This window comes from Crassostrea angulata, chromosome 3 (assembly GCF_025612915.1).
Source record: "Crassostrea angulata isolate pt1a10 chromosome 3, ASM2561291v2, whole genome shotgun sequence".
In the NCBI taxonomy this organism is placed as follows: Eukaryota; Metazoa; Mollusca; class Bivalvia; order Ostreida; family Ostreidae; genus Magallana; species Magallana angulata.
In genome coordinates, this window is record NC_069113.1 from 3345746 (window position 1) to 3360464 (window position 14719).

A 14719-nucleotide genomic window follows, 5' to 3' on the forward strand; every position below is an offset into this window, starting at 1 on the left:
ACCTGTAGGGACATTTCCTGACATTATATAGCAGCACATTTATCTTTGAAAGTGGACTGCTTTTATGACAATGGATAGGTATACTTATAGGATACAAAGCAGATAATGGTAACATTTAATAATTTGTTTCATATGGCAAACGAATTAAAACAACAAAATACATGTATAATGTTTCATAACAAATATAAATCAATAACTGTCTGAATAGACGTCGTAACAGCATCTTCTTTGGTTTGTTCACAGAATTTAAATGGACGAGAATTTTAGAGAATCCCAAACGTTTTGGCACCAACAAGCAGCCATTGCAGCTGAAAGAAGTGGGTATATCGATATGTGTATACACCTCTTTTAAGTAGGACGTTCTACCAAAATAAATAAACCCATTGTATGTTTTACGTTTTTGAAGTAAAATCAGCTAAACACAGACGACAATTCTTTAAGTTTTTGCTATTTTGAAATTTATGTGATAGTTGTAATCGATTCACCTAAAATATAGTTTCAAAACTCTTCTGATCACTAAACATTTGTCGTAATGTATTTGTATCCATTGTCTATTCCCTAATTGCCCATTAATCTGTTAACATTGTACATTTTCTTTTTTTATACGAATCACTGAGGGAATAACATAATTCGTACAACTTTTGGCAAAAAGGTTTTAAGCTTATTCAAATAAAAAGCAATGCATTCTTCTGTTTATTATCATGGACCATCTAAGGTCATGAATTGATCATGTGTCCTTATATCAGTATATTTTAATATAGTTTTAAACAGTACCATTAGAATGAGGAGTCGTTATGGGATTGAAATTCATCGAAGAAAGATATAGCATAAAACTTTTGTAAATTTTTCTTACGTATACGTATTTACAAATACTTTTAAAATTATAAATTTTAATGCATTGTTCTTTCCCACTGTAAGTCCATACGGAGGAACTGCAATAATCTGTATACTATGACGTCATAAAGATGTGACGTCATATACTTTTCCATGAATTAAAAAGATACAAGAGAGAGGTTTAGCAGACCAACGTGTACGTGTACTTGTACGTGTAAGTTACAAGTTAGAACTACGCTTACCAGCTCAATTACTTTTCTTGTTTAGCAGTTGTAACGTGTACTTGTACGTGTAAATGTTTTAACGTAATTATGGATATCCTCTCCTCCTAATCTGAGAATGTTGGTTATAAACGAAAAGTAGGAATTCTGCATGTGTTAATTTTATTAAACATCATTTATTATATATGCACATTTTTATTTATCGCAAATTAATAAGATAACGGAGCCATTGCATGTTTTGAAGGAAGAGATGCGTGAAATAAAACTCCAATAACATATTAAACGCTAATGAAAATTTATGTTGGTAGATATCAGTATTTGCATTGAATATTCAAGCTTAAGAAAAGTTAACATATTTATTAAAATTAATAGACAACAGGGAAACAGAGGCTACAAGTTCGACCTTACGGGTACTTTGCAATTTACACGTATGTTCATTCGGGTACATACGTGTAGAAATTCGTCATTACACAAACTGATGACGTAATGCACATATTTTCCGTTCTACACGTACACGTACGCGTACACGTTGGTTTGCTAAACCTCTCTATTAAAGTCTAAATGTTTATTTTTGATGCAATAGCTAAATGTCAAGGTCTAAGCTAATACAGGGTATTTGCGAGTGTTAAAATGCAAATATAAGTAATAAACAACGATTATTTAGGGAACATGGCGGTATAAATAGCAACTGCTCTGCTGGCATATTTGCTATTCATAACGCCATGTTCACTAAATAACGTTGTTTATTTCTTTTAAAAATAATCATGTGTGCTAATATAAACATGTTTTTATGCTGTTTTTGATAAACGTATTCCTGCCCACTTAATAAACCACTTAATAAACTGCTTAGAACGATAAACACTTTCTTAGGTAGCTGGTGTGGCCCACGGGCCTCCTGTTATTGAATTACAGATCGAGAATTGCGTTTTCAACATGGAACTGGCCCGTGTAATGTTTTTATATTGGACACGTCATCCAGTCTTGGGGAAGAAGGTTTCACACAGATGAAGGAAGCGTTCACTTCAATAATTGATGGTGACGTTTTCAAAATTTGCTTTACACAAAAGAAATTTCAAAATTAATTTTAATTTTTTGTGTTCTATTTGGCATTATAAAACATTTTTTATTATTTAGAGCTATTTAAGGCTTCAATCATGCCATGCAAACCAGTAACTTCTGTTTTCAAACGTTAACATTTCAGAATATGCCAAACACCCAGATATTGATGAGAATGTAGCAGTTATAGTATGTGGACGAGAAACAAAGTTTCAGTGTCATTTTTCAAATCACTATGAAGATGTCAAACATTGTTTAGGTAATATTGTCATTTTATGGCTACATCCATTGAACGACATCTGGTAATTTACATACCACCCAATTCAGAACGTGTAAAACAATACTTTGTTTTGTTAAAATGACTTATTTCCAAATATGATTCCACATTTTCATGAAAACTTTAAAATAAACAACCCCCCCCCCCCCCCCCCCCCCGAATTCTGATACTACTGTGTGTTCAGATGTGTCAAACTATTAATCATACAGAATTGTAATCGAAAGCATCGATTTTGTTTTAGATGACATTGAATTTGGTGGACCATCCCCACTTTTTGCTGCATTTATATTATCAACTGGATGTTTCGTCAATGGCGCAAGTAGGTTGTATTGTTTGTTCTTGACAATGTTTTTATATTGATAATTGGTGATTTTTACCCTATTTGCTTTAATTATTTACTCTATAGGTCACTCTTATACTATGGGCGATTTTCACATTCACCCAAGAATTGTACTAATTTCGGATGGCAGACCTACAGATATTACAGCTTTTTTGACTGAGGACTGTCCCTCAGTGGAATCTGATAATGTGTGTACTATGAATGTCTAATCATGACTTAAAACAAATATAGGGTTTTTGAAAACTAAATTCATTGTATTTCTTATCATAATGACTCGTTATTTTATCAGAATAAGGATCATCTGCTTCAGTTTACTAGAAAAATTGGAAAAGTTCATCCAATATTTTGTATTCCGACTGGGAGGCACCCAGATACCGTAAGTGTAGTTTAAGGTGCACTGTAGCGGTGTCAATTTTATTTGAATAACTTCAGGCACGCCATACCACTTGATCATAGAATAAATCATATAGTTAAAAACACATTTGTTTGTCGTGACTTTTCATGTCCATTTTATTTAAAAGAGTTGGATGTACGTGGTCCATTTTAACAAAAAAAAAATCTTTCAAAAAAATGTTCAGTTATTTTGCTGGATGATTTGTTGACCATATAGATTGCTGAAATTAAATAACAAAACCAATTTAGGGTTTTATTTTATTTTAGACGATACTAGAGTTCATCTGTAACCAATCACGTGGGGGAAAGGTTGTAAATCCCCACGAAGCCAGGCAGTTCGCTAAATATTCCAAGAATATGGTAAAATGCTTTAACTATATCATAATCATCTTACACAAAAGTTGTAAATACGTTTTTTCACTAAAAGCATTTACGAAGTGCTACACTAAGGTCACAGAGTTTTCTCTCATGCTTTATAGGAATTTAATTTTAATAACGTGTTATTTATTATTTTAAATACTAAAAGCTAAGTTTAAGTGATATTGAAATAGCTTCTTCTAAATACCGAACGCGTAATTTGAGTGGTATTGGAATAACTTATTCTTAATACTCAACGCTAATGGTTAAAGTGATATTTGAATAACTTTAAAAGACGCGATGCTGCATTAAATAGTAATGATCGAAGTAAACTGTTTAAACAATGAGATTTAAAAATTACTTAAGAAATATGTTTATTTATTAAAGAAAATAGCTGCTAGTCTGTCGTATGAACTGATTAACGACGGGAACGACAGAGAACGTGTTTTGACGTCATTGGTGTGTAAATTTCCAGACGGGGAATTTCCGGAAATGGACCAGGTATAAAACAAATATGAACACTTAATTGATTCATTATCATTTATCTACTCTTTCTTCCTGTCTGTGTATGTCTGTCTGTGAGTCTATTTCTCTATCTCTATATCCATCTCTGATCTACATTTTGTTTTGTAAAACGTCATTCTGTTGATATACAACGTTATGCTTATAGAATGACATTTACGAAATATGCTCAAGAAAGTCCTTATATGTATCATTGGATCGTATAAAAGACGATATTGAAGAGAGATTGGATACGTTCGAAGAAAGAGATCCCCGGATGCCTCCTCTGGGAACAAGAGTGAAGCGAGGACGAGACTGGAAATGGAAATTTCAGGACAGTTTCGGACCTGGTACTGTAATAGGGCATTCTAAAGATGGTAAATAGCGTAGTTAATCTAATTTTAAACAATATTTTATTATGCATCACATAAACGGATGATATATCAAGCATCGCCTAAATAAATTCTCTAGGTATACGTAATAGTTCGTCAACTAGGCCACGATGTGTATCTTGGTACTTTATGCAATTTTTCATATTAATTGATATTTCATAGAACGTTGAATTTGATAAAAAGTTTTTAAAAATGAATTATATCGTTTTCTTTTTTTTGTCTTCGAAGTGAATAAACCAAACCAATTAAGGAAAAATTAATGTTAAGTAATGGTTATAAGCCGAAAACTGTCTATTCTGTCCGATCTTGTACAATCCAAGAAGCGTCACAGCCGAGGACTATACTATATCAAAGAATGGGCAGTTTGAGGCTTATAACTTACTTAAAACATTTTCCCTTTTCATTGTTTATAGAGAGTTTTACGATCGCTCTGCTTCCATTCATTTACCTTGCATTATCCAATTGGTTAACAATAAATATTAATCCAAAACAGAGTATTTTGCATTTGGGTATGTAAATAAACTAAATATTGAATAAGTATGTAAAAAAATTAAAGGAAGTGAACATGAAAAAAATATAAAGGGCTCAAATTTGTCTGTTTGATGTGTATAATGATATCTGAAAACCGTTTAGACAGAACTTTCCTCAGTAAGAAGATATGCCACTTAGAATAACTAATTCTTGCAATCCATGAGCGCCGCCATATTGTTTAAATCATTACCTTCCTGCTGGGTTATCTCTAAGCATCTAAGAGAGGGCAGCACTGATGCTGACGTCAGTGAGATACATTGCATTTTTACACACGTTTAGTAAAATTGCATCATCAAAATGTGAATTGAAACTTGAAATGGATGTAAAGAGTTATCATTTTTAGTTTAAACAATATTTTATTGATAATTTACAATAGCAGGTACATGTATTTGGCATAAAGTACAATAAGATTGGGAAACAAGCCAAAAGGCTTATACAAATCCCTCTCTTAGATAAGAAAAAATATGAGAGGTGCAAATTACATGTATGTATGATTAAATAAAGAATATGAGAGCTTATATAAAAGAGGAGATAAAGACATCCAATATATGTATCAATCAAGACTAGACATTTTGACATATGCATGAGTTTGAGAGTTGGAATTACAAGTGCATTTATTTTTAAACTAGTGAGCTAATCGACACGAACGTATAACTTCATGCTATACTATAAGGAAAACAATACAATTATGTTCAGAACAATTTGAAGTAAAACACCAAAGGAAATACATGTATGAAATACACCCCTGTATAAATATATCCTAGATGCTTTTACATATTTAGAGAATATAATTAAGTAAAAAAAGTGTCGAGGTTACACTAGGTACCCTGTAATCGTTTACTGTCGATGATGAATTTTTGGACCATATAAAAAATGTGTTTATTATCATTATCGCTAAGATTGGGAGACCCAAAGAGTAATATGTTTACATTTGTTTCAATTGTTTCACTACGTATTACATTATAATTTGGGCAATATAAAAGATAGTGGTCATTACTTTCAATTGAACCACATGTGCATAAGGGGGAGGGGCAGAGGTTTCTGCGGAACATATAAAGTTTCAGGGCGCTGCACTCTAATCTTAACTGGGAATGTAGAATTTGTCCTTTTCTGGATCCAAAATTATAATAATCGGGAATGTTTATGTTGCTACGATTTAATTGATTTTTGAAATTGTTTAAAGAATGGTTGTTTTGTATTTCATTAGGTAGTGTATTCCAGAGCCTTATTGTACTTGGAAAGAATGACTCATAATATAGCTTTGTTCGTGCGAAAATTTCTCGTATGGAATAATTACTTCTGGTATTATGTGTTCCATCTTTAGAAGTTTGTATTTCTAAAATATTAGAAAGATATTCTGCTGGAGTTTTGCAATGGAACATTTTAAAGAACTGAACGAGTCGATGGTTTTCCCTACGCTTTGAAAGTAACACTCAGCCTGTTTCTCTGTATAAAAATGCAATGGACGCCATTCTATTACCCCCCGTCACTATTCGTGCCGCTTCTAACTGAATATTTTCTATTTTTCGACTAAGATATTCCGGTAAATTATCCCATATTATATCAGCGTATTCTAAGGCTGGTCTAATAAAAGAGAAGTATATTTTTTGTAAGCAGTTTCTATCTAGTAAAAATTTAACTTTGCGCATTTGTCCCAATCTTGCATAAGCCTTGGATATCATTTCATCTATATGTTGGTTCCACGATAAGTTACTACTAAAAATTACACCAAGGTGTTTATGCGATTCAACTTCTTTGAGGTGGACATCATCAAATATGAGTGAGGGATGAAAAGGCTTCTTAATTTTATTGGAAATGGTCATGCATTCAGTTTTGGAAGGGTTGAAGGATACAAGCCATTTTTTAGACCAGTCGTTAATTTTCTCAAGATCAGAGTTAGGTAGAGCTGCAGAGCTGAACGGGTTTTCAACTGTTATGTAAATTGACGTATCATCAGCAAACAGTTTAATATTACAATCGATATTGACCACTAGGTCGTTTATGTAGATAAGAAAAAGGAGTGGACCTAAAATACTTCCTTGCGGAACACCAGCTTGCACGTTTTTCAGGTATGATTTGGTACCGTTAATAACGACACATTGTTTTCTATTGTGAAGGTAAGTGTGGAACCATTTTAATAAATTGCCACGTATTCCCAAATTACTAAGTTTATATAGGAGACCTTTATGCCATACCTTGTCGAACGCTTTGCTTATATCAAAAAACACTACCCTTATCTCTTTGCCTTGATCAATAGCTCGATAAAAATCACTAGATATACTAAGCAGTTGATTGACAGTAGAATCATTAGGACAGAAGCCGGATTGAGATGGAATTAATATGTTATTTGAGTGGAGAAAATTGTATAGGTATTTAAAAATACATCTTTCCATACACTTCCCAAGGACACTAAGCAGGGATATTGGTCTATAGTTGCTCACTGTGTTTGCTGAGCCTTTCTTGTATACAGGAGTTACATTTGCGATTTTCCATTGATTAGGAACAGTAGAACTTTGCAGAGAAAGATTGAATAGTTTAGTTAGAGGATAAGCAAGTTCTGATGAAGCTTGTTTGAGGAGCATAGGATTTAAATTATCAGGACCAGTAGCTTTATTAGTATTTAGGATTTGCAAGTTGTCTTTTACATCTTGAACAGAAATAATAATATTGTCTAGGTTACAATACGGGTCATTATTATCGTAGTTTACGGGTAAATCGATATTGTCATCATCTACTTGCGATTGTTGACAGAAGTAGTCATTGAATATATTTGCTTTCTCAAAGTTTTCGTTCACAAGTGTGCTGTTATCATTTAATTTAATTGGGGGATAAGTAGATTTATTACATTTTTTTAAATTTGTAACTTTTTTCAACAAGAATTACAGTCAAGTCGTACCCAACCCGACTCGCACCCAAACCAACTCGTACCCAGATATTTGAGTACGACTTCACTAGTCAACTCGTACCCACGGGGAAAAAATATATTTATACTAGGAAAATAAAATGAATGGCTTTTATTCGTATGTTGTTATGTTTTGTATATTATCGATAACATTAATATGCGAATTGTATAACAAATTTAAAAGAATTTGTTATAAAAATCTGGTATACTATAGTTCTTTACTTGAATGCGGACGGATCATGAATGGTTATGAGCAGGTTAACTATCATCATATTAAAATTAAAATTAATTGCTTTATGTGATTCCGTTCAACCGATCAACCAATGAGTTTGTCAGCACAAAATAAACATGCTGCTCAAAACTAAGAAGAAACACACATTTTCATCACTTTTGGTAGATCAACATGGTTCGAAAGAGGTGTGTTTCCTGCAAGAAAACGGTAAGTGAATCACTATATTAGATATTGTTTTATAATTAAAACATATTTTTTGAGTAATCAAATGGCAAAGTTAATTTAAAGTTAAATAAAACATAAATAAAAAACATAACATATGAATGAAAACTATTGTATTTTATTTTCCTAGTATAAATATATTTTTTCCGTGGGTACGAGTTGACTAGTGAAGTCGTACTCAAATATTTGGGTACGAGTTGGTTTGGGTGCGAGTCGGGTTGGGTACGACTTAACTTGATTCCTGACCACCATTCCTTTTGTGATAAATTGTTTGATTTTAGTTGATTAGCTAGTTTTAAGTAGTACGTTTGCTTTGCATTCCTTACTTTATTTACGCATTCATTTCTTGCCTTTCGATAATTAGCCCAGTCCACTGAGGATTGGGATTTTTTAGCCTTCGAGTGCAGACGTTTGCGTTGCCTTATAGCTCGGCGGACCGCATTATGCATCCAAGGGGGATCATTAGGTCGAGAAGTGATGACCTTGTTTGGTATATTTTTGGTGGCAGTGTCTAATATTTTATTTGTAATTTCGTTACAAGCTTGATTGATTTCATTAGAGATTTGCATATCTAGATTTTGTTTACGTAGGCAAATTTTATAATCATAAAAGTTGGTTTCCGAAAATGACCAAATTTTTCTAGTGAAAGTTCGAGCGTATAATTTGGGCAATTTTAGGACGCAGTAGATGGGACAGTGGTAGCGTGTGTTACTTGGAAGAATGTTGTCGCCCACCCCAGAAAAATCGATGTTTTCTATAGTGTTTACTATTAACAAATCTAGTAATGTTTCAGAGTTTTCCGTAAAATGCGTAGCGTCTGTGATAAGTTGTGTCATTCCTAGATCTTTAATGATATCATTGATTTTGGAAGTTCTTAAATTGTTAAGGTTGTCATTGAAATCCCCTGTAATAATAATATTTGATATGTTTGTATCTTTAGCCTCATTTTTAAACAGTGTTTATGGAAGAAGATCTTGGATCTCAGAATGATGCATTCCCACCAGCAGTTAATATGACATGTAACTAGAATGAAATGTCCGTGGATCAGTGTTATAAAAATGTGACCTATTTTTTCTTGCACTCGGGAAATTCTTGTCTATGAGTTTGAACATTATATGTGCTACATAAATGAGCACACAAGGTGCATTGCTCAGCATCCTGATTTTTAAAAAGTATCTAAGTTCTGTTATTCTTCTGACAGCTTAAACAGAACCGGCGTATATATCATCAGGATCTTATCTATCAAAAAAGATAAAAACAAATCAGAAAAATTTCCAGGGCATTTAAATAAAAAGTAACAGTAAGAAACCCCACAAAGAAAATTAAATTAAATTTTTATATTAATTCAAATTGAAATCTACCAACAGCATTTTATTTATGTAAACACTGACTGCCACGTCTCCGTACAAACATCTGAAATGCGATGGTCTCATATTTCAGAAATTAATTTATCTATTCATTTTTTGCATAAATCATATATAGTTATCTGAGGTTCATTTATAGAAATGTACTAAATCCTTGTCCTCTCATGACAGTACAAAATTTTTCTTCACATCCAGGCATATTTTTTCTTCATAACTTTTATCAACTCTGTACATAAACACTGGCCTCGTTCCAACATTGACCCAGTCACCAGCAGCAATGTGGCTTATCTACGTCAGAGAACAGATGCATGCTGGGGAAAAATGGATTACTTCCATTATCCTTTCACTGAGAGTGTTAAATTGATAAAATCTCTTGATAGAAATAAACAATAAGGTAACAATCTTCGTTTTTAAGTTTCAAAAGGCTTTAAAATTTATTAGGCAACAATTAATTTTTTCATGTTCACTTCCTTTAAATATTGAATAAAGTAACATTTGTTAAAACGATGAACACAAAGTTGTGGGCTTTTTTTGCACTGGTCCTTCAGGTCCACATCGCGTCGTGTGGAAGCGTGCGCAAAGATGTGCATAGTTCGAAATCTTCGCACATTGATCCAAAAAGCGGGAGAGGATGGTGCGATTCTGTAGGATAAAAATGTTAATACATAGATTTATGAATGTCCGTTTTGATTTAGAAATCTTTTTCGATCCAATTCCATACAAAAGGACGACATTTCTCGAGCTCTTTTCACTAAAAGAATTTATGTTTTTAAAATTTGCACAGTGGAATATCTTGATTTTGCCAGAATATTCTCTTCGTGTTTGGATCTGTAAACTCCAATTCTCAAGTCACATTGCACAGTGCTACAAGTAGTGTACTCCTGATACAAAACTGCAAATTCTTCTGATCAAGTTCTTCTTCGACAACATACACATGAATATATTGCACCCCACGCAGTCAATAATGGACAAATATTTATTTATTTTGCTACTTTAATCAATACATTAATTTTTGCGCGCGTATATATCATATCAAAAGCTTATTTACGAGTGACCAAATTTATCTATTATGATTTAACTATGCTTCACTCACGTTGAATTGTATGTGGAATAGTTTGAAACTGAGTCTACTATATTACTTAGTGGGCTGGTTGACCGTGGAATGGGATGATGGCTCACGTAATGGTTACCGATATGGAACAACAGATTCTGAGAAGGAGAAGTATGATGTTCAAGTTTGCAATGAACCACGTATTTTGAGAAACGAATCGATATCCTCAGGCTGTCAGGTCAAACGGGGTAGGTTAAAACGGGTCATCAGGGAGAATTATGATCTGTATTCAAGAATTAATATTTAATGTTTGATATAGAAATTAATCATTACCTGCTTAATTTGTTTTATGGAGAGAATTGTTAACAATAGCATTATCATCATAGACAGATACACGGAGAGATAGTTGAAAGTATATGTTAGATATTAGAAGTGCTATAAGCATTGCCACTTCCTCCTTATTTTTGGAAATACAAGAAAAATGCTTACAAGTACCAGTCAGTAACCAACAAGTAAACTACAATCTAAATCTAGCTCATTAGGAAAGTGTTACATAACCTATCTGCAATTCGTAGTTCTCAACCTTTCTACAGTTTTTATATCAGTTTGTGATAAAGTTGTAAACAAAGTTTTCTTCGGTTAAGAGTTATTACTTTAACAAAATGATACACGATTCCATTGAAAATAACAAATATTTTGAAATTATTAAATGAAATTGTTGTGTTTCATAGCCACCGCCAAAAAGAAAAGATATCACCATTTTCACTTAATTTTCTCTTTCTAACAACTAGTAGATTTTAGTTGATGGCAATTTGAATAAAGTTATATATTGTATTATATAAGTCACTTTCTCATAACTTCAAGTAAGAAAACTTCTTCTTTGGCATTTATACGTAAACAATTAATATCTAACAGTAATATCGGACTCTGTACTAAAAAAAATCTAATTACTAAAATTACCAAAATGATTACTAAAAAATCACCGATGTGTAGTTTGTCTAACTAGAGACATCTCCATTCACACTTAGGTCCAGACTGGGAGTGGGATGACCAAGATGGCGGTGCCGGAAACATTGGATCTGTTGTGGCAGTAGTAGGCCATGGAGTAGTCCTTGTAAGGATATCGGCCATAAGACAACTTTGTTTATCAATGGAACACCGTTTATGGCTAAAATGTCAATTCCTACTCTTTCCCTAATAGAAGTACAATGTGAAAACTTTTTACATAATAAAACATAGGGAAATTTTAAATCCCTTTTATAAATCAAAAACCCTCGAAGGTTTAATACATAAATGATGTTTATTGTGTTCAAGGTGCGATGGCAGAACGGTATCCTGGGTCATTATAGATTTGGATTCAGTGGAAAAAATGAGATCCAGATTTGGTAATTTCTTTTATCCACGTGTAAATTTTTTATGAACATTTAAATTGTTATTACAGGCTACGTATATGTTTGACAAGAATTTAAGATAAGGTTTTTGAATTATTAGATTTAGATATCGTCATTTCAAATCATTAGCTTACTATGTATACGTTGGTTATTTGTTTTGTTACGAAAGCAACCAGATGAAAACTATATGAGCTAACTAAAATTTTACTCCCCACAGCGACCCTTTCTCACCTGAGGCAGTCAGACATCGAGAAGAAATAATGACGACGGCCGCGCAGAATTATTCATTTGAAAGTCATGCCAGCTCAAAGAAGGGTAGGTAATTGTCAACATTTATTTTGTGACCATCCTGGATTTAGTAAATGGCTTTTGTTTGGCTTCACAAATTGATTGATTTAAATTTAATTTTTGTTTTTAAAATTAAAATCTAAAGCTATAAATAAAAATGTTTTTTGAAACTTTTAAATCAAAATAGATTTAAATCAATAATTTAATGTTACTTGTCATTTAACATATCTTTGTAACAACTACGCGAATGTGAACACTAACTGGGAGTTCTTTAAATATACATCCGATTTGTAAAAGATAGCAAAAGTTTAGTAATAAGAGCTGTGAAAGAAGAATGTTCAATATAAGTCTTTTATAATATTTTATAACAGAATGATTATCACGATAAAATAGTGAAAATTGCTAAAATTCATTATGAAAAATCAAATAAACCAAACAGTGAAGGTAATTATAATTGAAGTTTTATCATCTTATCATTAATTAAATCGAAAAGAATGTAAATTTATTATTATCTATTATTACTTTACTATTATTATTATCTATTGAATTACTTATTAGTAATAAAATTTTTATCAATACTAAAAAAGAGTTTGTATTTTTCATAAATCATTTTATTGAGGCATTATTATCAATTGTTTCAAAAGGTTATGAAAAGGCAAAGGGCTCATTAGATATATCTGGGCATAAAGCTCCCTCTGATATGACAAAGCCAATCTTACATGTAGTAAAAGGAAAGTACTTCAGAAACACCTCAGTATCATCAGACATTGAAACAGATGGTCCGAGTTTTACATGTGCAATAGGACAGTGGTTCTGGAAAGATGACACAGGGAAATGGAATCCATATTGTACAGAAATGAACGCAAAGATCAACAAATGTTATAAACGTGATCCCAAGTCAACCGTAGTCGTCAATGTCGAAAATCAGACGTAAGTAAAAGCGCTCGGACTTTGAATGAATAAAATATTACACATTTCCTTAATACTGTTCGTTTGAAAAGTTATAGTTGTTTTCTAGTTATAGAGTTGTGATGGCAAAAAACATTCAAATTAACCTGGCGTCCAGAGAGGTGTCTGAGGTAAAATTAGTGAAAAATGAACTTAATTTGTAAACACTTATGTGAATTTTGAATTGTAGATAACATGAAAAAATACATAGTTTAACTTGTCAGTAAATAATGAACTTAAAAAAGTTGTTGCATTTAAACATTTTGAAACGTTATGAATAAATGTTGAAATAAGAATTTTTGTTATGTTTTCTAATTGATATTGCTAGTGTTGCCATATCAACAACTGTCAATTTCGAAAGTCCGGTAACTCTTAACGTAATGGGTTTAACAAGTTTTACTTGGTTTTCAACTCGTTGGGTATCGTAGCATGACCTACCACAACTTATTTTCTTTTTCAGAAATTAAAAACTTGCCTAACTATTTTCGTTAATATTAAGTCCCATGTTTTTCATTACCCTAATATCAAGAGACTGACGCTTTAGCAAATCCCATTGTATTTTTTAAAAGATAGGTTAGATATTAGAATTTACCCTTTTGTCAAAGTAATTAGTTACTATGACCACAATACTTTGTACACATCCAGCTAAATGCAAACATCCTTGAAAACTTTTCTTTCATTTCCTTTCACGTCACAATTACAACAGAATATCATCAATTATTTTAACATATAGCTAATTTGCGACGAATAAAATATAGATAGATAGATAGATAGATAGATAGCCTACAGTCTCTCCAAAAATAGCATTTAACAAGCCCTTGTAATCATTTATGAGATCTTGACCTTAAAATATTTTATAAGCTTCTTAATTTAAATAGCGATGCTAGGTACATTGTATATGCAACCAAACTGTCACATTTTTTTCCATACGCACTATGACCAGTGTAAAGTATTGTCATCGAGGTATAAGTTAGATGTAAAACTCAAATCCTTTTTCATATTCAATATGGTATAAAGCAGCAAGTAAAGGTCATCTTTTCAATATATGTCGTTATCTAATTGGTCCTTGTGGTCAATGCAGAAAATATCAAAGCTGTCAGGAGGCTGGGCCGTATATAGGGTCGTCAACAAATTTTGCATCCTATATCAGTATACATTAAAACAAACCAGCAAGTTTGAACTTATGTACTTTTTATTAGGGATTAATGACTCCAACAATAACTCATATTCTTAAAATTTAAGAAAAATTATGAAAAATGAACTATTTTATCATAAATATTCGAAAAGAAAAAGGAATTCGTATTGTTAATAATTATGAAATTGCATGATAAAGTTGTAGCGTAAATTTTATTTCAGGCAATATTACATACACATTTAAAAAGAAAAAATACTGAAGAATCGGTGTCGTCTGTTTATTTA

The 14719-nt window shown here is 32.2% G+C and overlaps 1 protein-coding gene across 1 annotated transcript; it reads left to right on the top strand.

Annotated features, from left to right (window-relative positions):
• Positions 1 to 243: 243 nt before the first annotated feature.
• On the top strand, positions 244 to 13630 carry LOC128176507 (uncharacterized). Its single transcript, XM_052842903.1, has 15 exons — positions 244 to 317; positions 1968 to 2090; positions 2257 to 2370; positions 2630 to 2707; positions 2795 to 2916; positions 3018 to 3104; positions 3389 to 3481; positions 3866 to 3979; positions 4149 to 4356; positions 10766 to 10921; positions 11702 to 11787; positions 11988 to 12058; positions 12282 to 12379; positions 12997 to 13282; positions 13371 to 13630. Exons 1-15 carry the CDS (start codon positions 251 to 253, stop codon positions 13462 to 13464), a joined length of 1797 nt encoding a protein of 598 aa, XP_052698863.1. The 5' UTR covers positions 244 to 250; the 3' UTR covers positions 13465 to 13630.
• The last annotated feature ends 1089 nt before the right edge of the window (positions 13631 to 14719 follow it).

What these genes read in the sequence shown, in the direction of transcription:
- LOC128176507 (XM_052842903.1), top strand. Translation starts at nt 251, where the DNA reads ATGGACGAGAATTTTAGAGAATCCCAAACGTTTTGGCACCAACAAGCA. An exon ending in CTGGGAGGCACCCAGATACC is followed by an intron (nt 3,105 to 3,388) that starts GTAAGTGTAGTT and finishes ATTTTATTTTAG; the next exon opens with ACGATACTAGAGTTCATCTG. An exon ending in TAGGCCATGGAGTAGTCCTT is followed by an intron (nt 11,788 to 11,987) that starts GTAAGGATATCG and finishes ATTGTGTTCAAG; the next exon opens with GTGCGATGGCAGAACGGTAT.